Source organism: Carassius carassius, chromosome 42, assembly GCF_963082965.1.
Source record: "Carassius carassius chromosome 42, fCarCar2.1, whole genome shotgun sequence".
NCBI lineage: Eukaryota > Metazoa > Chordata > Actinopteri > Cypriniformes > Cyprinidae > Carassius > Carassius carassius.
The window spans coordinates 24726713-24749814 of NC_081796.1; the positions used below are offsets into that span (position 1 = coordinate 24726713).

General features: G+C 34.6%; 1 protein-coding gene across 4 annotated transcripts in view; it reads left to right on the plus strand.

The window, feature by feature from the left end:
* Positions 1–22842, plus strand: part of LOC132124300 (potassium voltage-gated channel subfamily C member 1-like) — a 48898-nt gene extending 26056 nt beyond the window's left edge. Inside the window, exons 3-7 of one of the 4 annotated variants that reach the window (XM_059535265.1) lie at positions 981–1962; positions 3548–3736; positions 6296–6316; positions 12813–12853; positions 22688–22797. In XM_059535265.1, coding sequence (XP_059391248.1) covers positions 981–1962; positions 3548–3736; positions 6296–6316; positions 12813–12847 — 1227 coding nt within the window. In that variant the 3' untranslated portion in view covers positions 12848–12853; positions 22688–22797. Of the gene's footprint in view, positions 1–980; positions 1963–3547; positions 3737–6295; positions 6317–12812; positions 12854–16953; positions 17131–22687 lie in introns of those variants that run through there. The other 3 variants (XM_059535266.1, XM_059535267.1, XM_059535264.1) reach the window with 3 other exon arrangements.
* Positions 22843–23102: the final 260 nt, after the last annotated feature.

Genomic DNA, 23102 nt, shown 5'->3' on the forward strand with positions numbered 1-23102 from the left:
TTGCGTTCCGCCGGTTTGTTGTAGTGGTTAAAGCTTAAGGCTGGAAACTACCGGATGCTGGTTTGGGTCATTATCTATTAGTATAGTGTCCTTGAGCAGGGCACTTAACTTCAGGTTACTCCGCAGGGATTGTGTCGGTAATAAGTGTACCATAAGTTCCTTTGGATAAAAGCATCTACTTACCGGAACAATGCATGATTGTTAATTCAGTTCAAGTTTGTTTGCATAGCACTTTCACAATACATATTTGTTTCGCATCAGCTTTACAGAAAACTAGTGAATATCCCCATGCTTCCCCAGTTGATTTTTTCTGAAATGTTCTGTTTAAATATGCAACAGAAGGAATTATGTAATTAAATATACACTTGTTTGAATACATTTTCAGGAAATAAATCTGAACATTGGACAAAGCCAGGTTCAAAAGTCTTATTTCATTTTGTTAACATATAGTTATTATTTCTCTATGGATCAGAAAATACTGTCAGAAAGAAAAAATGCATTTTCACTGTTTTTAGAAATAAAATGTTGCATAGAAAAAGGCGAATTATCAATGAACAAAACCCTAAAAAAAATGCAGAATATAAATATGGGAATAAAACTGTAAAAAATGGTGTATTAAAGTGCTACAGAAATGGAGATAATAACCTTTTTACAGAAAACATCCTTTAAAGATAAGTATTGTGTTTTCAATCAACAGGCGCAAATAGAAACAGTAGTGCAATAAAATAAAGATTTAATGCATATTTTTTGATGTTTTCTTTCCACTAGTCTGAAACAACATACAGTATTATGAAAAGCAAAATAGCCCAAAATCTCAAAACTGACCAGTGCATGAAAAAGAAAGAAAGAGAGAAAGAAAGAAAGAAAATCTTTGTACTTGCCTTAAGCAGACCCAAAAAATGCTGAGATACAACTTGTGCTTGTTTTGTATGTTGATCCATCATCTCTGCCGAACTCTCTCTTTCTTTCTCGTTCTTCAGTATGTGGCATGTGGATCCCTTCTGTTCATCCTCATCTCCATTTCCACCTTCTGCATGGAGACACATGAAGCGTTCAATACCATCATTAAGAAAACGGAGAATGTTACAGAGGGGAACGTGACGAGAGAGGAGATCATGTACGAGGTGGTGACGGACACATGGCTGACGTACGTGGAGGGAGTGTGTGTCGTCTGGTTCACCATCGAGGTGTTCACACGCATCGTCTTCTGTCCCGACAAGGCCGAGTTCTTCAAGAGCATGCTGAACATCATCGACTTCGTGGCGATCCTGCCTTTCTACTTAGAGGTCAGTCTGAGGGGACTCCCCTCCCAAGCGGCGAAAGATGTGCTGGGCTTCCTGCGAGTGGTGCGCTTCGTCCGAATCCTGCGTATCTTCAAGCTGACTCGACACTTCGTGGGTCTCCGGGTTCTCGGACACACGCTTCGCGCAAGTATCAATGAGTTCCTCTTGCTTATAATCTTCCTCGCTCTCGGCGTCCTCATCTTCGCCACCATGATCTACTACGCTGAGAGGATAGGAGCCAGTCCGGACGACCCTACTGCGAGCAACCACACCAACTTCAAGAACATCCCTATTGGTTTCTGGTGGGCCGTGGTGACCATGACCACTTTAGGCTATGGAGATATGTATCCACATACGTGGTCAGGGATGCTGGTGGGGGCGCTGTGTGCCCTCGCGGGGGTGCTGACTATCGCCATGCCCGTCCCCGTCATTGTGAACAACTTCGGCATGTATTACTCTCTGGCCATGGCCAAGCAGAAGCTGCCCAAAAAGAAGAACAAACACATCCCGAGAGCCCCGCAACCCGGCTCGCCCAATTACTGCAAGCCGGATGCCCTGGCCATGGCGACGGCCTCGCCCCAGAGGATCCTGGGTAACGTGCTGGGCGGCGTGCTGAGCTCGAGCGGGATGACAGGGGACTGTCCTCTAGCTCAGGAGGAGATCATAGAGATTAACAGAGGTGAGAGACTTAAGGTATACACACAGATCTTTAAATGCACCACCAAAAACTCTTTCACTGACTGGTTTTAAACATATATATATATATGTAATTAATTATTTATGTTGATTTCCAAGCTTGTTTTTATATGTGACCAACTAAAATTTATATTTTATATATAAATTTTTCTTCATACATACATATATATATATATATATATATATATATAATTTATTAAATATATCATTTACTAAATATATAATTTATATATATATGGGTGACAAATCCATGAATTTAATAATTAAACATGAAGCATCAAATCAATTAAAATTATATTTAATAAAAAATTAATGTAAATACACATGTAAGAAGCCATAGGCTGAAGATAACCAAAATATGTTTTGGAGCTTTGTGGAAAAAACATTTTGGGTGTGTTGTTAAAACTTTGTTAAAAACACTGTACAGTCGTGTGTGTGTGTGTGTGTGTGTGTGTGTGTGTGTGTGTGTGTGTGTGTGTGTGTGTGTGTGTGTGTGTGTGTGTGTGTGTGTGTGTGTGTGTGTGTGTGTGTGTGAGGGCGTTTCTGCAGGTGCACTGCTCTTCCTGTTAATGTTATGCTTATTATCAATTATTCATCGTTTTATAAAGTATCTAATAGTTCTACAGGGTCATGTTGCATATAAGTCCTACATACATTCTATAAGGTACAGGACAGAAAATGTGCAGTGCACAAACCTTGTCTTGTGTTTTATTTTTCTTAACAAGTCTATCTGCAACTTATCAATAACTTATCTTTTTGCTATCACACTATTTCCAGAAATATAAGGTGCATTGTAATTTATTTGTTTAGGACATGATAGGTGTTTTCTCTTTAAGAAAGAGTAGCTTTGGCGAACTTAGGTTTTACAAGCAAATGTATTATTTGTATATTTATTTATATATTATAAAATTATTTATATATTATTATAGTTTTTACTAATATTTAAAATTAGATTTTTTAGTTATATATTTTTAGTTTTCAATTTAATTAAATTTTATGTAATGTTGTTATGTGCTTTTGTCATGACATTTGACTTGTTAGGTTTAATTTATTTTTATTTCAGTTTAAGTTTGTTTAGTGTCAGTTTTTATTTATTTTTAGTTTCTGTTAGTTGCCAGGGCAGCATTTCTAGTTTTTAATGTAATATAATTTTTTATTATTATTATTATTATTATTATTTCTGTTTTATTTTAATTAACAAAAATGTTACATTTTAAAATTTTCAGGTTCAGTTAACCACAGAGCTGGGATATATTTTTTAATATTTTTTTTTATGTTGATTTATGAACAAATTGTTTTGAGTAAGATAATTTCAGTGAAATTTCAGTTTGAATCATTTCTCAGAACTGGTGTAAAATTCTAATTCAACTCACAGACTCAAAGAAGGAATTTCAGACAGGTTTAGAATGACATGATTAAATGATTCCACAATTTTCATTTTGGGGTGCTCTATTGCTTTAAACTTTTACTATTTCACCTAATTCTGCGGGAACATTTCACCTGATTACAGCTGTTTCCTGCTGAGTATCACATGTCTTCCTCCTCTGTTCATTCATGTCTCTCCTCAGACTCGAAGCAGAACGGTGACGCAGCCAGCGCCGCTCTAGCAAACGAGGACTGCCCAACTATCGATCAGGTTCTCAGTCCAGATGAGCGCAGCCCAGTGGGCCTAACACAAGAACGCTATCAGCAGGACAGAGCCTGCTTCCTCCTCAACACACGAGAGTTTCGACCCACTGATGGGAATGTGCGGAAAGGTACGTTTCAGTGATTCTGCACGCGGCTTACACACACACATTCACAGAGTCATGCAGTTAAGGGAACATCAGTCTCAGCCCAGTCCCAGTGTCTGTGAAAGATGTATTAGATCTTAAAAATCTAGTTATCTAACATAGTTCACACACACAAGCATCCTGAGTTCAACATGTCGATCTCACGCCATCTCTCTCGTGGCCCGTCTCTCCAAAAACACAGATGACATAAGCATTAAACATCTCAGGGTGTTTTCACACTTCGGGGGCTGAGAGCATTTACACCGGCTTACATGTCAAATGTACTAATATATCGCTTTTTACTATACGCATTGTTTCAAAAGCAAATTTTCAGAAAATAATGATGTTAATGTTTATAATATCTGAATATCTTCATGCTTCATAGTTACAATGCATGATAATTTACTTGACATTTTGCCACAAAGAATGATTTATAAAAATGTATTTTCATGCTTAAAACTAGTAAAAAGATATCGAGTAATAAAAACTTTTCGACATCTGCAATAAGTTCGACAAAAATTTTTAGACATCTGTAACTGAACTTAAACTTTTTTTGCAGTTATGAAGTCATGAATTGAAATGAAATTCTTTTTTGTGAATATGAATAAGTTTACGCATTTGTCTATGATGTACCGTAAACACATACATTTTGAGACTATTTTAGCTCCATACTTTCAGGACACGAGGATATGAGCAGCTTATGCTGTTTAAATGTAGATTTTAATCAAATTATTGAATTATTTAAAAATATAAAAATATTGAATCATCTAAAATTGCACACATAAACTCAGATCTTCATTTACTGTCATGCAAATTGAAAGCAAAACAGTTTAACTGTGAAGTGTGTAACTTCTGAACCAACAGCAGCACCAAATTAAATTACAAAAATATTTACCAGCAAACAGATAGTCAATGAAAAATTTCTTAAATGGGTCAAAATGAGATCCGAAACCCACTTTTTAGGCCAGAAACAATGTGAATACAAAGTGAACTGGATTATTTATTAGTCCTCCTCAAGGAATCGACAATACATTTGGTGAGTTTAGGGTTCAAGTGTGAAAACATCCTTAAAAACACACTGATATGGTCAAATCTTTCTTTTAACCCTTTTTATTTTTATCTCTTTACGTTCTCTATTTATGTTTAATGGTTCTTTGCATGTCAATTTTTTCCTTTGTTTCATTTTACCCTCTACATCCTTCCATTATCTCTGTTTTTTTTTTTTTTGCAATGCCTTTTCCTTGATCCTGTTCATTTTCGTTTTCAGTGACAAACCTTCTGTTACACACAGCATCCCCCAAAGCTTTTTGATCCTGTACTGTCACCTCCAGCAGCCACACAAATCTCCTCTCCACCCATTAAAAATACACAACAAATGACTCAAACAATGTCTGATCCATGCACATGCAATTCTCTGAACACAATTTATCCCCGGCTGCACTTTCCACAACTCAACCCAACTCCATTAAGTTCTGTTAGAGTCAGAAGTTCAGCCAGCAATACTCCGCTTACAGATGAATGGACTTCACTTCAGCATGGATCAAACCATAGTAATCAGAGGTAACAACCAACCACAGAAAAAGAAACATACATTCACATAAAGTCCAATTTTTCAAGCCATTTAGGACAGAAACCAAGCACAATTATACCTGCATGGGTGTTTCGCTGTTAATGGGTGTAATATTTCGTGTTGATGTTGTGTTGATGTTGTTCTAACAAACCATCATTAGTTTCATTGGTTAAAGGAAATTAATCTAATGTTGTATAATTCTGCTGAATATAAGTTTAAGGTTGGGTTTCACACGCTCTCTGACAGATGCATTTGCTTTTGTATGTTTTTGCACTTCTAAAACTGCTGACCGTCCCGCTCTGGACAGTCAATGACAAAAATGTCTGTGCACTGGGGAGAATTTATCACCCTGTTTAACACTAGACATGTAGAAACTCAGCACAAATACAGTGAAAAGGCACAAATCTCACTCTGAAAGTGCATTTGTCTGATCATGCAACTTATAATGTATAATATGAAAAATAGATATTATTTAAATTAGCTAAAGATCACAGTTGACTGTACAGGTATTATTAAATCAATAGTTATTTAAAGTGAATAAAATAAGCCAACGGTCATCTAAATGTACAAATATTGAAAATGAGCACTGGTAACAATCAGTTAAAATATTTCTAATATTGGTTGGTAGTTATGATAGGTTAGGTTGCTAGGTTAGGGTTGACTGCTAGGCTTCTAATGTAATTGTATGACTGTAAATACGGCAAAATTATTAGTTTGAAACATCCTTTAAAGTAATGGATATACATAATGTCTTATGAAGAGAGCAGAAACCCAATCTTTACTCTGTTACACTAACCTCATACACTATAATGAGAAAAACATACATATGGGAGAAAGTTGAGTTTGTGTAACAACGATTGTTTTTAATGTCATATGAGATCCACTGCAATAACAAATGGAACTGCAGCTGCTGCGGTGTGTGTGTGTGTGGTTTCAGTGGGATCTCACATGCTCTGTATTGTCTCTTTCTTCAGGTTGTGTCATATCCCGCGTTTGTATGTTGGCTTCTTCGTATATTCTCTCACTGTTCTACTGTCTCTCCCCGTCCTCCTCCTCCTCGCTGTGTGTGTGCGTGCGTGCGTTGTGTTTGTCGTGACGTGACGTCGCTTATTGTGTTTTCAATGTGTTTCCCTCACTCCACCGGTGACCTTTGACCCTTGCACGATGGAGGACACACACACACATGCGCACCGAGGAAGCGCATAAAACTGCACACACATAGAAAAACAGACTCGGAGGTTGTTTAGGTGTTCACTGTGCTGAATCAAGTCACCCCAGGGTTAAAGGTCAGGGGTCGATAGAGGTCAAGGAGAATTCAAATGAGCGTGAGTTCTTGGTTCTGTGCCATGCTGTGTGTATATATATATATATATTTAGGCCTAAGTTTAAGGTTTTAAATTTAAATCCATTTAAATTACACAGTTTAGATATAAACAAAATAATAACTGTAATGTGATGCATGAAACAGGTAAGATTTATGCACTCAAAAAAATCACAGCTTAGCTTATTATTTTCTATTCTGCATCTATTTGATTTAAGGTTATTATCGTTATCTGTTATCGTAAATTAAAACTATAACAATTTTTACTTGAAATAAAATAAAGTTTAACTTTTTTAGAAAGTGACAGGGAGGGAAACCAAAGACGGATGGAGAAAAAGAGTGTTTATGTGTGGCACAGTTCATATGAACCAGCTCATACGATCTCATCCTGCTTCAGTTTCTAGCGTAGCCGGAAACTTCTACATGTGTGCGACGGTCTGTGTGTGTTAGCTCTTGTTTTTGTGTCTGTGTCTGTTGCAGATATGTGTGAGTCCTGCTATATGGCTAAAGCAGCTTCTTATCGGTCTCTAGCTAAACTACCATCTGGACTCTGTTACAAAACCTAGTGAGCAAAAATCTGGATATTCTGTAGTATAGAGCATATAAAACAGCTACAACAGTTTCACATATTTATCTGGCATTAGAAATTAAAATGAAACGGATAATGTTCTCTAATTGTAAGGTAATTTATTGAGGAAATAAATTTCCCTAAATCATTTGAAATTAAGTTATTTTTATGATTTTTTTTATTATTATATTTTTATTTAAAACAACAACAAAAAACCTTTTAAAACTTCAACTAACTTTCTAAATATCTATTTATCTTTCATTTATTGTTTATTTCAGTTTATTTATAAATTTGTTTATTCATTTTTATTATTCATTATTCAGATATATATTTGTAAAAATATTTGTATATATTTGTATTTATATTTTTATTTCAGTTTTAAAAGATTTAGTGCTTCAGCTAAAAATTATTTTAGTTAAAATTTGAAGTTTTTCATTTTATACTTATAGTTTTCAATTAAGCTCTATTTTAATGAATGAAAACTAATTTTAATAGAGTGAATAGTTTTAGTTAACAATAACAGCACTGATTTGATCATTCATACAGTAAAAAGTAATAGTGAAGTTAAATATTTGGGGTTGCTGGTTTGTTTAAAGTCACTTATTCTGGGTATAAAATACTTAAATAAGCACAGAAATGGTGTGAAAGAAAATGACTATTAGCAGTAGCGTAGCCAGGAATCACAAAGTAGGTGGGCCCAGAGAAAATCAGGTGGGCACAGCCTAAAATGCATCTGTTATCAAAATAGGCCAACACAACTACAGTACACCTGCTTCTTGAATACACCACAGTTTAATGAGAGCACAAGCATGTATCATGTCATCATAAGCAGTGTTAAGAACATAACGATAAGCATTTCCACTGCGCGCGGCCACACCACACACACACGCGCATCTGACAGATGCAAAAAACACCATCATTAAATCAGCAGGACAGTAGTGGACAGTGTGTAAAAACAATGCTTAGTCTGGCTCAGCGGCCACATAAACCACGTTATATAACAACATTAACTAGGCAACTAGTGTACATGGTAAACGTAGATTGGCTTACCTTTGATGCGCTTATAACAGGAGACGACGGGGCTTTGAGTTGAACACTGCAATGACTTCGTTATAGTCCAAGGATTCAGTCAATTCTCTCTCAAATGAGAGAAGGGACAAAGAGTTCAGTCTATGTGTCAACATTGTTGCTCTGATACTAGTTTTTATCCGATTTACAGTGGAAAAGAAACTTTAATAAGTTGCTCTGTTTCATTTTTCATACTTAGCTAAACTTCAGTGTCCCTCTGTGAAATGTGCACCACGTCGTTGTGAAGGGGGGATGGGCTGTTCGCAATATGTCGCGGGCATTTCATAATCACCATGACAACCAAACAAGAATCAAGAAACATTAAGATTTATTTTTATAGGTCAAGTATTTTGATAATTGCAATATAATTTACTCCTTCTGTTGCGATTATCACAATACTTGACCTATAAAAATAAATCTTAATGTTTCTTGATTCTTGTTTGGTTGTCATGGTGATGATGAAATGCCCGCATAGCGCATTTCGCAGTCAGATTGCGAACAGCCCATCCCCCCTTCACAACGACGAGCACATTTCACAGAGGGACACTGAAGTTTAGCTAAATATGTTAAACTAAAATGAAACAGAGCAACTTACTAATGTTCGTGTCAAAAATACATTATTGTTGAATATTGTTAGGCTACATTGTGAGGCCAATGACTGGATGGGCCTGACTGACAGGTCCCACCCGTAGCTACGCGAGTGACTATTAGCAAGCATCCTAATTATGCTGCTTTTATAAGAAGGTGGGACCATATGTAACCCTCATGAAAAACATAATCACATAATGCATTGTGATTTTCTCCCAAGAAGATCAGAAAATGATTTCATCTATTCATGTGCTGAGTATTTGTGCAACTGCTGATGTCAGTCTTCATTGGAAATCAGCTGCAAGCATCCGCCGATCTTCTATTTGTGTGCCGTGTGAGGAACCATTAACAAAGTTAGTGGCCATGGAGAGCATTTCAGCTCAGTCACTAACAGTTTGAGGTTCCATTTCAGCCAGGATGCTGCCTTAGAAGTTTGCAGCCTATGTAGACAGCGAGGTAGCGCACTAGGGTTTGGAACAGAGCCGTAGTGCCTTGTGGAACGGACATTAGACTGTTAATTGGGCACGATGCAGCGAGTGTACGCTGTGTGTGATGCTCACTGTACCGATTTAAGATCTAAATATACTTCTGTTTTCACTTGCCATCTGTGAAAACCTTCAGACACACACAAACACACACACACACGCACACATACACATATTGCTCTGGGTGTTAAAGCAATCTCTTCCTGTGCAATATAATCCCTAAAAGCTATTCACTGTTCTAGGAGGAGTGTGTGTGTGTGTGTGTGTGTGTGTGTGTGCACACTGACCTGCCCTGCTCTAATGCTGTTTGCATGAGGCTATTTGCTCAGAGTCAAAGTCAGTATCAGACTTCTTAAGTCTCTGTGAAGGATCTCTGTAAGCCATTGTGAGTTCTCTTTCTCTTTCTATCTCCTGTTGTCTTCCTCCGTGTCCTCTTGTTTGTCCTGTGTGTTTACGGTCTTGTGTGTGTTCAAACTGGACAATTTTCACGCGTTCAACTAGTTGAGCTTCATCAGTGCACTTTTTTCTGGCCCACGCTCACAAAAAAACATCAGTAATTTCATCGAAAATCAACTATACTCATTTCAGTTATTTTTTTTAAATAAAACACCATATGTATTGATTATAAGGAGATTATATCAAATAAAAAAAATCAAATAATCTTAAATATTTTGTGATAAATCAAAAAGGGTTTGTTTGTTTGTTTTAGTATAAGACCGTTTTTTTACTATTTCTTTATTATTCAATATTTAAGCATTTTTCAATGTTTTTAAATTTATTTATTATTATTATTATCATTGTTATATTTATTAAGACTTAATTTTCTATTTATTTATTTTGTATGCTTTAGTATTATTTAAATATTGTAATTTTAATAAATCCAGCAAGAAAATGTTACAATCAACATTTTTATTGTTTAAAATTATTGTAAAAAAATTATTTAAATAATTTATGCATATAATATCATGAATTACATATTCCTTATTTTTTATTTAAAACATTTCAATTTAATTGTAACCTTTTTTTAACTCAAAGTATTCTATTTTTTTTTTACACTGATTTGAATAAATCTAGCAAATTGCTATTTAACTTGATAGGGAGTGATCACCATGCATTTATATTCTATCTAAAAAAAAAGAACAAGAAAAAAAACGTATACATAACCCATGACCCTTTTATTGATTTATTTATATTTTATTATTAATAGAGCACCTTAAAACTGTTGTTTAGGAAAGTGTAAAGCAAAGCTGTCTTTTACAATACTCTCCCATTTGATTGATATTTCTATTTTATACACACAAATTGTAACCAAATTTAGCAGTACAAGGTCAAAGTGAGAGTGTGTGTGAGAGATGCCTTGAGAGCAGCACATTTTTCAAAACTAAACAGGTGTGTTCTAGTTCTGTCAAGACAACAGCATGAAGGTCTATATTTAGTCTGTATATAGTGAACAGGTTATGCTTTACAAATAGAGGTGTAAATATTTGCCCTGATGGTTTGATTCAGTTCCTTTCTAAATGACACAATGCATCATGAACTTTAATTTAGTCTCAGTTTGATTCGATTCAATTGGCACAGTTAGTTTTTTAATTTCAAAATTATTCTGGAGACACGAAGTAACTGGAAGGACAATTGTGCATGTTCATGTCAGAATGAGAATCGGTTAATAATCATATTTCACATAGCATTTAACAAGCCTAGTAATAGATAATTCATAAACTATAAAGACAGAAGCATTCACATTATATCACTCATTTCATATCACACACACGCACTCCTTGTATGTCTGTGTGTGTGGTTGTTAATGTTGCATGAGTGTCTTTCTACTGCAACTGTGCATTTCCTCTCAGCAAATATCACAACTCATCATTTAGAAACCCATTTCGAGATATACAGCATTTCAGGTCATCTATTTATTGTCTAAATACCAGCGTCTCTATTATAAAGCACAGTGCCATCCCATCTTGTTCAAGGTTAACAAGTGGTGCTGTTTAAGTTCAAGGACTAGTTTGATAACACAGTCAAGTATCAGCACAGTAGATCTGTTCTCCTGTTACAGCACATTCCAGCGGTGAGTTGTGGTGTTCAGTTTTCTGGTCACAAGCCGATCGATAAAGCTTAATTGTGGGTAATGTGAGCTCTCTCTATCTCTAACAGCCCAGCGGTCGGTGTGCCGGCATACTGCTGGAACAGGCCAAGCTGGAATAACTTCTCATTCTGTAACAAAAATATATGAACAACGCCTAAAACTTGGCATTACAAGCACTTCCTGTGTCTGTTTGCCTATTTAAGAAGAATCGCTTTATGGATTCCTCAATTGTAAATCGCTTTGGATAAAAGCATCTGCAAAATCACTAAATGTAAATGTAATGTGACATAAACTAGGGCTCCAGTTATACTTCAGGTTGGAGTTATGATCAGACGATATTTGGCCCGAGATACAACTATTTGAAAATCTGGAATCTGAGGGTGCAAAAAAATCAAAATATTAGCTTTAAAGTCTTCCAAATGAATTCTTAGCAATGCATATTACTAATCAAAAATTAGGTTTTGATACATTTGCATTAGGAAATGTACTAAATATCTTCACAGAACATGATCTTTACTTAATATCCTAATATCCTAAGAAAAATCAATCATATTGACCCATACAATGTATTTTTGGCTATTGCTACAAATATACCCCAGAGACTTAAGACTGCTTTTGTGCTCCAGAGACACATATAATTATTTAAAAACGTAAACTTTTTAACAAATTTATTAATATATAAAATAAATATTGAAAAATGGTTAATGCATATTATTAGGAAAAAGCTCCTCTCTAGATTAGTTTTTCTAGCTAACAATCCACTGAATGGCTTTTCTGAGATAAACGTAGCATACGTTGTATTAGTTTTATTGTTTACAAGCTGTATTTTAAGTTGCCTGTTTTTGACAAATTTATTCAAACATACATTACGTGTTAAAGAACAGGCTAAGTAAAAAATATAATTAGCATTTAGCTAAATATTCCTATCTAGAGTAAAGCCAACTGTCGAGCTATGGTTATTAAATGGCTTTTCTGAGGTAATGTAATGTAGGCTATGTGATGTTTTTTTTTTTTTTTTTTTCGCATTTAAAAACATTACATGAATAATGTAGAAATAATGTTTTTGTGCTAAAGATTTGGGCAGATTATTAAAGAGCAGATAACTTTGCATGAAAGTTCCATCGACTTTACGTTTGTTCATAACTTTGAGAGAACCTTGACACAACATTCTGAGAACATTGAGCTGGGATATCCAAGATTGATGCTGATGCTTAACATTACAGCTAGTTATCCGTCACATTAGGGCATCTAAATGTGGTTTTGATATTTGCACACCCCCTTTTTGTTCTTTCATGTCATTCACGTTCTTGAACTCTCTCCACTGTGTGACTAACCCTCATCTTATCTCATCTCATCCTTCACTCGCCTCCAGGCCGCCAGTGCAGCGCCAGCGTTTCTAATGCCTGACTCTGGGTAGGTATATCTACTGTTTTAACTTGTTCTTCACTTGTTCAAACAGGAAACACTTCTTTATGAGGTTTTCCTGGTTCACAGTAGGGATGCAAATCTTGTAGCACTCATCCTACTGGACATTTTCAACATGATAGTACTATAAAATATTACATGTACATGATGCATAATATAACATGAACTATAGAACACATATTTTAGCATGAGAGCTGGTTGCATTTTGTGCATTTAACACGGTGTTGCAATTGAAGCATTTATTCTATTATGTGTTGCGTATTGCATCATTTAGTGTAATATATAGGAACAAATATGCAGTGTATTAAGGGGAATATTTTAGTAGATATTCACACTTAAAGACAACATGAGATGTCATTCACTACACATTTACTTAGATAATGTGAAATACAGAGTGAAAAGGTGTTTATTTAATTATTTAATTCTAAAGTAATTATTAATATATATTAAATATCTTTATAAATATTAAGAATATTGGCATCTGTTAAAGAATATTATTTTGAATATATATATATATATATATGTATGTATATACTAATAAGTATTGTTAAGACCATTTATATTTATTGATAAAGTAAACATGATTCATTTTCATTTGATGTCTTCAAATATTTGTAAGGTAATTAATTTGGAAATTTGTATATATATATATATATATATATATATATATATATATATATATATATATATATGAAGGTTTAATTGGTTGGCCAGTTTGTTTTTTACCACACTGTCATCCAAAGTCCCATTGTTTTAGTGTTTTGAGATGCTATACTCTCACACACCCTCCTACTTCCATCGAGGATCCATCAATCCCATGAAATATATTCACTCTTCCTCTTATTCCACCCTCACTAATGCTCTCTGTCTCCTGAGGAATTGTTTTAAAAGCTCTTACTAGACAAACATAATAAAAAGGGCGTGTGGCTGTCTGAACCGCGCTCTTGACCAGGCAGAGAGGTAAAAGAATCCACACGGGTTGTTTTGGTTGCTCTGTTGTCCAAAAGCGGCAGATAAAGTACAGGTTGTGTGCTACTGAAGTACACCTGTATTTTGTGCTCAGGCTGTGAGAGTCATGTACATTAATATGCATGCACAGGTTGTTGGTTTTACTGAACGGGAAGCTGCTGTTTTGTTTTTAATGTAATTAGATTCTTGTAAACAAATTCCACTTTTAGACCAGAAGCATATTTTACACAAGTATGCAGATATGTGAATGATTGGCGAGTGCATTATAAACGTGCAATATTTTTTAATACGTTTCATACATTATGTACTCTAATGTCTGCAAAGATCAATCATAACACATGCATTAGTACGAGAGGTATCACAGTAAGAAGGTATTTTGGTAGGAAATAATGTGGAAACGGACTTGATTTTGTCCATTTGGATCACTGATATTTAAAAATATTATCAATTAAATTTTAAACATTTTAAACATATGGCTATATATATATATATATATATATATATATATATATATAATGCAAGTGGACTCTTTTAGGGCAGAAACATGTCTGTACCACTAAACTGGATGTGTTATTTACAACTAGCTAGTTAGAAACTTGTTGACAGATTAACTCATGTAAAACTTTAACATTAACACTCCGCCATGACTTTAGTTGACCTGAAGCAGAAACTGACAGTAAGAAAGTTATGTTAATGCCTGCTATAGCACCCCTTGGGGTGAATGCTAGGCACATATTGTTGTGTAACTAACCACAGAATATTAATAGCTAGACGTGTTTGCATTCATGCAACATGAGCAGGATGAATTTCTGTGCAAATTACTTGTAAAAGCATTCTTGCATAAAATGTTGAATTTAATCGTTTGTGAAATGTTTCTTAAGCAAACTGACATTAATTTAATTATTTTCGCAAAATTACATTGAATCATTTGTAAATGCATTCTCAGCATTGACTAATTTATAAAAAAAAAATTTATTTGTTGCGTTGCATTGGTTAGTTACACAGAAATTAGTTGTGTATCATTGACTTTAAAGTTCTTGTTTGTGTATATGTTGTGTTTGTCATTGTGTGCACATTTATGTGGCACAGAAATAGAGCAGTCAAAGTGTGTGTGTGTGTGTGTGTGTGTGTGTGTGTGTGTGTGTGTTGCATATTATATCAGACCTGACTCAGCAAATTTCTGTCTGAATGTATCTCCTTCTCTCTGTGTGTGCTGTTGTCCAACTTTCCGAGTCTTTTTTCCCCCTTCTTTTCTTGATTCCAGAGTTGTTGTTTTTTCTGTGGCCAACATGTGTCAAATTTTTCCCACATTCACCTCTTCCTCTCCTAAATAAACACGCTTATAGGTTATAGGGAGAGACGGGGAGAGATAGAGAGATAAATGAATCTGACATGTGGGTTGAAGGTCACTGATAGTCACTTCACTTGAATGATTGGTCACATAAGCCTGACTACTAAACTCACAAAAGCTCAAAGTAACACTCATATAAGTCTGATTTTCTGTCTTTTTTCTTACTATGTGAAGAGTATTTCACATTTTTTATTTACATGTTATGAGTGTAATTTGTATCAGAATTACCATAATTCTGAGTTCATGGTAAGCTACATATAGATATATATCCGGTTTTGCATATTTTATTAGGCTAATTTATTTTAGCTGGCAAAATTTGGGTCATAATATTTTTTGTTACACAAAACTATCAGCAGCAAAGCCATATATGTAGGCATTTTGGCGCAGTAAGTATGGAAATGTACAGTAGATGGCATAGAAACTGCATGTATTTCTGACACAACATGAGTTCTGCATAGGTGGTATGAACCAGTTTTTGTCGTGATTATGTTTTTCAAATGCAGGCTTTATGACCTCACAGTCAAGTGAAGTAGAATAGGATGTTCAACAGGTTGTCAGAGAAACCAGTAAGCGGTCAAATATGAACAAATCTGTTCACTTAATCAAATGCAAAGTATTAATCAGCATCATAGAGTGAAATCTGATAGTACAGAAATACTTGGATAAAAACTAATCCATAATTACAGCAACCATCGGTCTCTTCCAAAAACCTAGTGAGCGGCCTTTTATTTTGACTTCAGTTGTATATGATTTTAAACAGAGAGTTTTGGAATGGTACTATGCAAATAAAATATATATATGTTTATTTGTTTGTTTGTTTTAATACCAAACTGTATCAATAGATTTTTGACTCTATCTATCTATCTATCTATCTATCTATCTATCTATCTATCTATCTATCTATCTATCTATCTATCTATCTATCTATCGATAATACATATTCTATAATCTATAATACATATTTTTTAATATAAGATATTTATTACTAAATTAAATTAAATTAAATTAAATTATTTAAACCAAAATCTATCAATAGTACAAAATAAAATAATTCTTTGCCCAATATTAAATTTTTTTCAGCTTAGCAGTTCACTAGGTTTTGGAACAAAGGAAAAAATCATTTCAATTTCCACAAACAATCCTTATAATGTTTTTCATGTTTATAAATCTGTTGAGATGCTTTACAAAGGCTGCCGTGGTTTCCTGGACAATCTCCTTCAGTCTTGCCGAGAAAGGCACTTCAGCTTGCGTCTGATTTGTTGTCTAATCTTCCTCTACACTGCCCTGCTTATCTACCACTGGTTAACTGAAACACTTCATCACAAATCTTTCAATGTCCAAAATATAAATAGTCAGTGGCAAAACAATCCAGGCCGTGTTTTCTTCAACCAGTGGGAATGTGTGGAGTATTTGTATCTGGAAAACTCTGTGTTTTTATGCTGTGGATTTTATGATGAATTTCATAACTCTCGTTTTCCTGTTTTGTCCTGTCTTGTCCTGTGTGTCTGTCTGTCTGTCACGGTTCTCTTTGCCTTTAATTTCACATTTGTTTGGCTTTATACATACTTTTACATTTTTCATGTTTCTATTTGTTATGTTCCTGTACCCATAACTCATTTTCCGTGTGCCCCATCACTATATTAACCGAATATGTAACACCCAACCCATCGTCCATGCTGTTTAATCGGAAAAACACGCATTTTGAAATTAATTTAACCTGTCACTAACATGAACGCAAACGATTTAACTTGCTAAAACGATCTGCCAGCCACGGGTTATGAGAAATCTCGCAGCCTGAACAACATATCAGGAATGGCGGGGTCGTCCCTGCGTTTGACCCCCATCACCAGCACGCCCTTTGACCCTTTCGAGGCCCCGGGACCCCTCCGTCGCTGCCGCTCCCCCATTCCCTCAATTTTGTAGCTGAAAAGGCGGAAAGAGTGACAGAACGGAAAGGAGGAGAGAAAGGCAGGACAGCCTCATACTCACATTCATAGTAATAAGAATGACTGACTGTGTCAGTAGATAGACTTTGTGAGTGACCACGGGTCCCAACTGGCCTTGGCAGGTTAACCAGGTCAACAACTGTATATATGTTTATGAACAGAAGTGCTCTGTTTTTTCCACCCCATGCTTTCACTGTCAGACAACATGTTAAAAATATGATTTTGGTGCTCAAGGCAGATTTTAATTTCAAATATGCTTACTATCTTTATTTTGTGTTCAAAACCCTTCCTTTCCCTTTAAACTCTGAATTAAGATTAATAATACTGTGAATAAATGTTATTCTGGACTGTAGAAAACTCCAGAATTTGTAATGCAAGAATAATGTAAATATGCAATCATTACTCTAGAAATGAAGTCTATCACACATGCCTCTGTGCTTTGTATTTATCTTCGGACTGAAAAAATTTAGTTTAACTACAAACCTATTGAATCAAAGCTGGATGGGTGAACCGTAAATGGATAGTTTAAGCTTTGATAATGCAGACTTCATGAACATTTAATCATTTCATTTTATTTTGCACATTGTGTTTGTTTAAGCATTGCAGATTGTCTTTTGCTCATTATAATAACATGTTGCCAAATTTCGACCACCTCTAAGCAAAGACTTCCAATCTAAAAGCTGTATATGAGAAGTACATTTAATGGGATAATTTTCTTTTGTTTGCCATTGTACACTGTGTTTGTGAAATGTTCATGATAGATTTTGCAACGTGATCCCATGAGAATACGTGTGTATTTTTACGTTAAATGTGGTTCTACCACACGTACATTTACTTACGTTTTCATGCACATAAAAACGTACAATTTAGACGTATTTATAGCAGTAAAACGTACAAATACTTACGTTTTAGCAGCTAAAAAAACGTAAATAATCGAACGTAAAGTGTGAATTTATATGAATTCCCATGTATTAATATTAAAATCGTGGCTTTAATGATTTAAATCTGTTGTATTTAATTGCCATATCAATAAATGTTTTTATTGAATTTATTGAAAGCAGTTTACTCATCTACTTAACAGGAAATAACATTTCTGTGCATGCTGCAAACCATAGATACACAAAAGCACAGCATAAAATTACAAATCACATCCATTTTATTTGTTTGCTGTACTCCATATCTTTAGAATCCAGATGTTTGCAAGGAACATATCCATATCAATCGATCTTCATCTTCATTCTCAGCAACAGCGTCCGTCACAGTCAAAGCCCGCGCTCGTTATGATTCGAATTTGAAAATAGCGCCAGTGCGCCACTGGAACGTTACGACATGGTTTACGGCACTAATATCGAACTCTCATTGGTTCTCACATAATTCATCACAGATTGCGACATGTCGTGTTTCAGTTGATAGACATTTGAAATCATCAGTACTGCTACTGCGCCAGTGCGCCTTCACGGAGAGAAGACAGATTCATAATTTCACGGATTAATAAATTAAATTCTGCTCTGTATCCTATAAAAACTATTACCTCCAGAGAGGACTGCGACTGGAACTCATTATCATTTGAACTACTTTTGGTACCACTTTTGATATTTTTTCGCAAAAAATAAATGATTAACATTATGTTTGTTTGTCTGTTATTTGTTTATTTATAACAGTAACGTTATGTAGTTTTAAGAAATGGTTATGGGTAGGTTTAGGGGTAGGTGTAAGATTAACGTTAGTGGCTCAAAATAACGTTTTAATGTTATATTTTTACTAAAATTGTGTTTTATTATGTTTTATTCTTTTAACATTCTGTGTGAAATGGGTAGGTTTAGGTTCGGGTGAGGTATAGGGATCTTACTTTTATCAAAAAAAAAAGTTATAAAAAGGGAAAATATACATAAATATTTAAAAAATATATTTATCCGATACGCATTGAAAAGCAGCTTCATGAGCAAATTTCTATGGATAACTGACTGGTCAGAAAACACGTTCTATCTGTACGTATTTGAGTTTGTTTTTACGTAAATTTCGATACGTATCAAACCTGTAATTACGTCCAGATAATACGTAAATGACACTGTAAATACGTAAAGGCACATACGTATTGGAGAGTTTTAATTTACGTCTAAATATGTACGTTTTGATTGTGAGATCAGGCTGGATTTTAAGATGATGCTCAAAAAAAAACTAAATATATATATGCAAAATGTGCAATATTCCCTCCTAATGCGCAAACATGCGCACATGTGTATTAAATGTAATTTAAAGGTTGAAAGAATGTAAGATGTTGATTTTAAGAGTATTTCCTGTTTGTCTTGTCAATGTTAGTGTCCTGCTGTGGTTTTTATTTTGAATGTTTTTCAAAGAATAATTGTTTTTGTTTTCAAAAACATTACACAACTGTTTCATTTGTATATGATATATACGTAAGAGTCACTGTGTTTCTTTTAGGATAAATAGAAATAGACAAAAATATATATGTATTCAGGTCAATGTAATCGAGTGCTTCCAGAACCATTAACAAAAAAGGTGATACTAAGTAAAGAAGGCATTTCTGAGAAAATACTTTCCTGAATTAGCAAAAAAAAAAAAAAAAACATGAAAGAAAGAAAATAATGTTGCAATAATTGCAAAGTTGTAGTTTATAGGGAACTGTATGTTGTGTAGTTCTTAATCGTTAAATGTGATTTAGTTTCCCAATGGAGAACAATCCACTGCTAAGACAGTAAATATATCAGTAATGAGTCATTTTGTTTTAAACATGGCTCCTATATCATGCAAACCTGGATTCAACTATGTTCCTGGTGTTGTGCAGCATGCAATCCTCCAAAAAGTTATTCTACTTTACAATTCAGGATTGGTACAGTTTCTACGATAAAGAAAGTTTGGCAAGTTGGAATGACCCAGTTAAGAAAAAAACAATTAAATTAGATTTTTTAAAGTATATAAAGTTAATAAAATATACACTGCCATTTAAAAGTTTTTTTTAAAGAAATTAATACTTTTGTTAAGCAAGGATGCATTAAATTGATCAAAAGTAACAGTAAAGACATTTATAATGTTACCACATTTTTCTATTTCAAATAAATACTGTATTTTTGAACTTTCTATTCATCAAAGAATCCTTTTAAAAAATCTATCACGGTTTCAAAAAACAAGTATTTTCAACATTGCTAATAATGATAAAAAAATATGTATATATCTTGAGCCCCTAAGCAGAATGATTTCTGAAGGATCATGTGACACTGAAGACTGGAGTAATGATGCTGAAAATTCAGCTGCGCATCACGGGAATAAATTATATCTTAAAATATATTACAAAAGATAATAGCTATTTTAAATTGCAAAAATATTTACTATTTTTAATGTATTTTTGATCAAATAAATGCAGCCTTAAGTGAGCATAAGAGACCTTGAAAACATTAAAAAATCTTACCCCAAACTTTTGAATGGTAGTGTTTATATCAGTAGTACAGTAAATCTTGATATTTAAAGTTTAAATATTCAGAACTGATAATTATGTAAAAAAAAAAAAAAGAGAGAAAAAAATTTGGTGCCAGAAAATCGATGCAAATTCCACACAAACTACATAAAATATATTTTAATATACTACAATATTCACATTACTGTACTGTACATGCATCTGCTGTGGGATCGAGTCCAGCACGACACCGGCATCAATCCCTATTCAAATTATTGTATTTTAACAAATGTGTAGCCAGAACACCACTGAGTCGATGTTAGAGTTAAAATTGTGCTGTTCTTATATTCAGATGTTTAAAATGTTTTTAAAAAAGATTTTTAAAAACCGATTTTCTTTTTTTCTTGTGTATTTCACCTAGCTGTGCCCTATACAACACTGTCAGTTCACTGAAACACATCGAACATCTTTATATTAAAAAGGCAAGAGCCCTCTATGAGGATAATTTAGGCTACAGTGTTGTTGTAGAGACTCGTACACCGCTAGCTAGATTTAACTAGCTTCACCTGTTAATGCAAAGCTTCTAGGCGACATGATCTGTACAAATCTGTAATGAATGCCGATTAAACTCATCTCTGCCTTTCTCTTTGTGTATGCTGGTATGTGTTACAGTATGTTGACATTAACTGTATGTAAATGAGCGTTTGTTTATGATGTATGTGTGCGGGTGTGCATTTTTAATTTGTGTTTGCTCATTAACAACTGTAAACTGTAATTAAAATGCACTCGTTCTTATAACATCACAATGCTGTATATGTGTAACAGCATAATGCATTATGTAAAGACTAATTTTTGATGGATTTATAGCTTCTTACTAAAATGTACAAAAACATAGAAATTGTTAATGGTTCAGCTGTTTGATTTACTCATATACTGACCCCAACTGACAATAAACGATTACGCATATTTTTTATAGTTGAATGAGTTATGTGTTAACTGAATTCTTACAGTACATGCTTAACTTTTACCAGCCATGCACAGGTAAACCTTCCCCAGCTTTCTACTGTTCTCAGTTTTAATCAATAAGTTTCCTTTATCAATAATAATGTGGTAGCTTATTATATTTTTAATTGATTGAGAATGTATCTGGGGTGGACTATTCCATTCCTGCTAGATCTAGAAAGTTAACTGGCCATATTTGGCATTAATATGCAAGTGTGATCTCCAGTGTCCTCGGATTTCAGGTTATGCACCGTGTTAGCATTAACTGTAATCAGCACCTGTGTGTTTTCTCTGGGACTGGACTTTTTCACCCCTGAGAAGATACATTGCACAGCCGGTGTTCAGTGCATGCAACTTCATCTTGAGATCTGTGTGTGTAGAAGACTTTTAACTGTGTTCGTCTCAGATTCTTTCTTTCTCTTTTTTTTCTTTTTTTTTCAGTAGCTTTGTATTTGTCTAATTTTCGTAAAAGCATTTCTACATCTTAAAGGAATAGTTCACCCAAAAATTTGTTTATACTTGCCCTCAGGCCATTCAGAATGTGGATGTAGTTTGTTTCTTAATAGGAACAAATTTGGAGAAATGTAGCATTACATCACTTGCTCACCAATGGATCCTCTGCAGTGAATGGGTGCCGTCTGAATGAGAGTCCAAACAGCTGATAAAAACATCACAATAATCCACAAGCAAAAAAGTTTGTCCCCTGTTTTCCTCTGAAATCGAAATCCACCCACATTTGTTTAGGACTGTTTTGGCTTTTAAACATTGCTTGATCTGTGCATATTTCTCACCTGATTCAGATGAGATTACTTTTTCACTGGAATGAGCAATATTATGTATAGAGGACTCATATTTTAGTTGGAAGCAACTGTCTAAAGTTAAAATATCTTGTTGGATTTGTTTCTTATAAAGCTGTTTGGACTGTCATTCTGACGGCACCCATTCACTGCTGAGGATCCATGAACAAGTTATGATGAATAAACAAACTTATCTACATCTTAGATGGCCTGAGGGTCGGTAAATTTTCAGTAAATTTTTAGGAGCACTATCCCTTTAAAATGTTTCTGTGATTTTTCTTTTAAACACATTGCTTAATTAATGTTAATTTCTAACAAAACCGTTATCTCTGTTTTTGTCCACAGTGTTAAGTTTCTAGCATTTGGCAATTCTATTAAGGAGACACGGTTAGTCGCTCAATCCTGAAAATTTTGCCGATGGGGCTGTACCATCCACATGGGACATGTGAGGAATGTCGGAGTGGCAAGAGGGTGTGACTGGAAACAAAACAAAAAACTAAGGAAACTGGAATTTTCTGAGGCCGGATCTTCACATGGTAACCAAAGCAACCTCATCAAAATTCCGGACCACTCCTCTTTCTACAGACTGACTGCAACAAAACTGAACATTGCACTGCCACCTGAAAGAGAAAAAAGACTCTTGAAGGAACGAACGATAAACATTCCAACGTTTTAAGATCAAAACACCAGGCGCTTCGACTGCCGCACTCACCTGGGCCCTGAGTTTCTGTATATTAATCTATATGTAAGAATGAAGGAC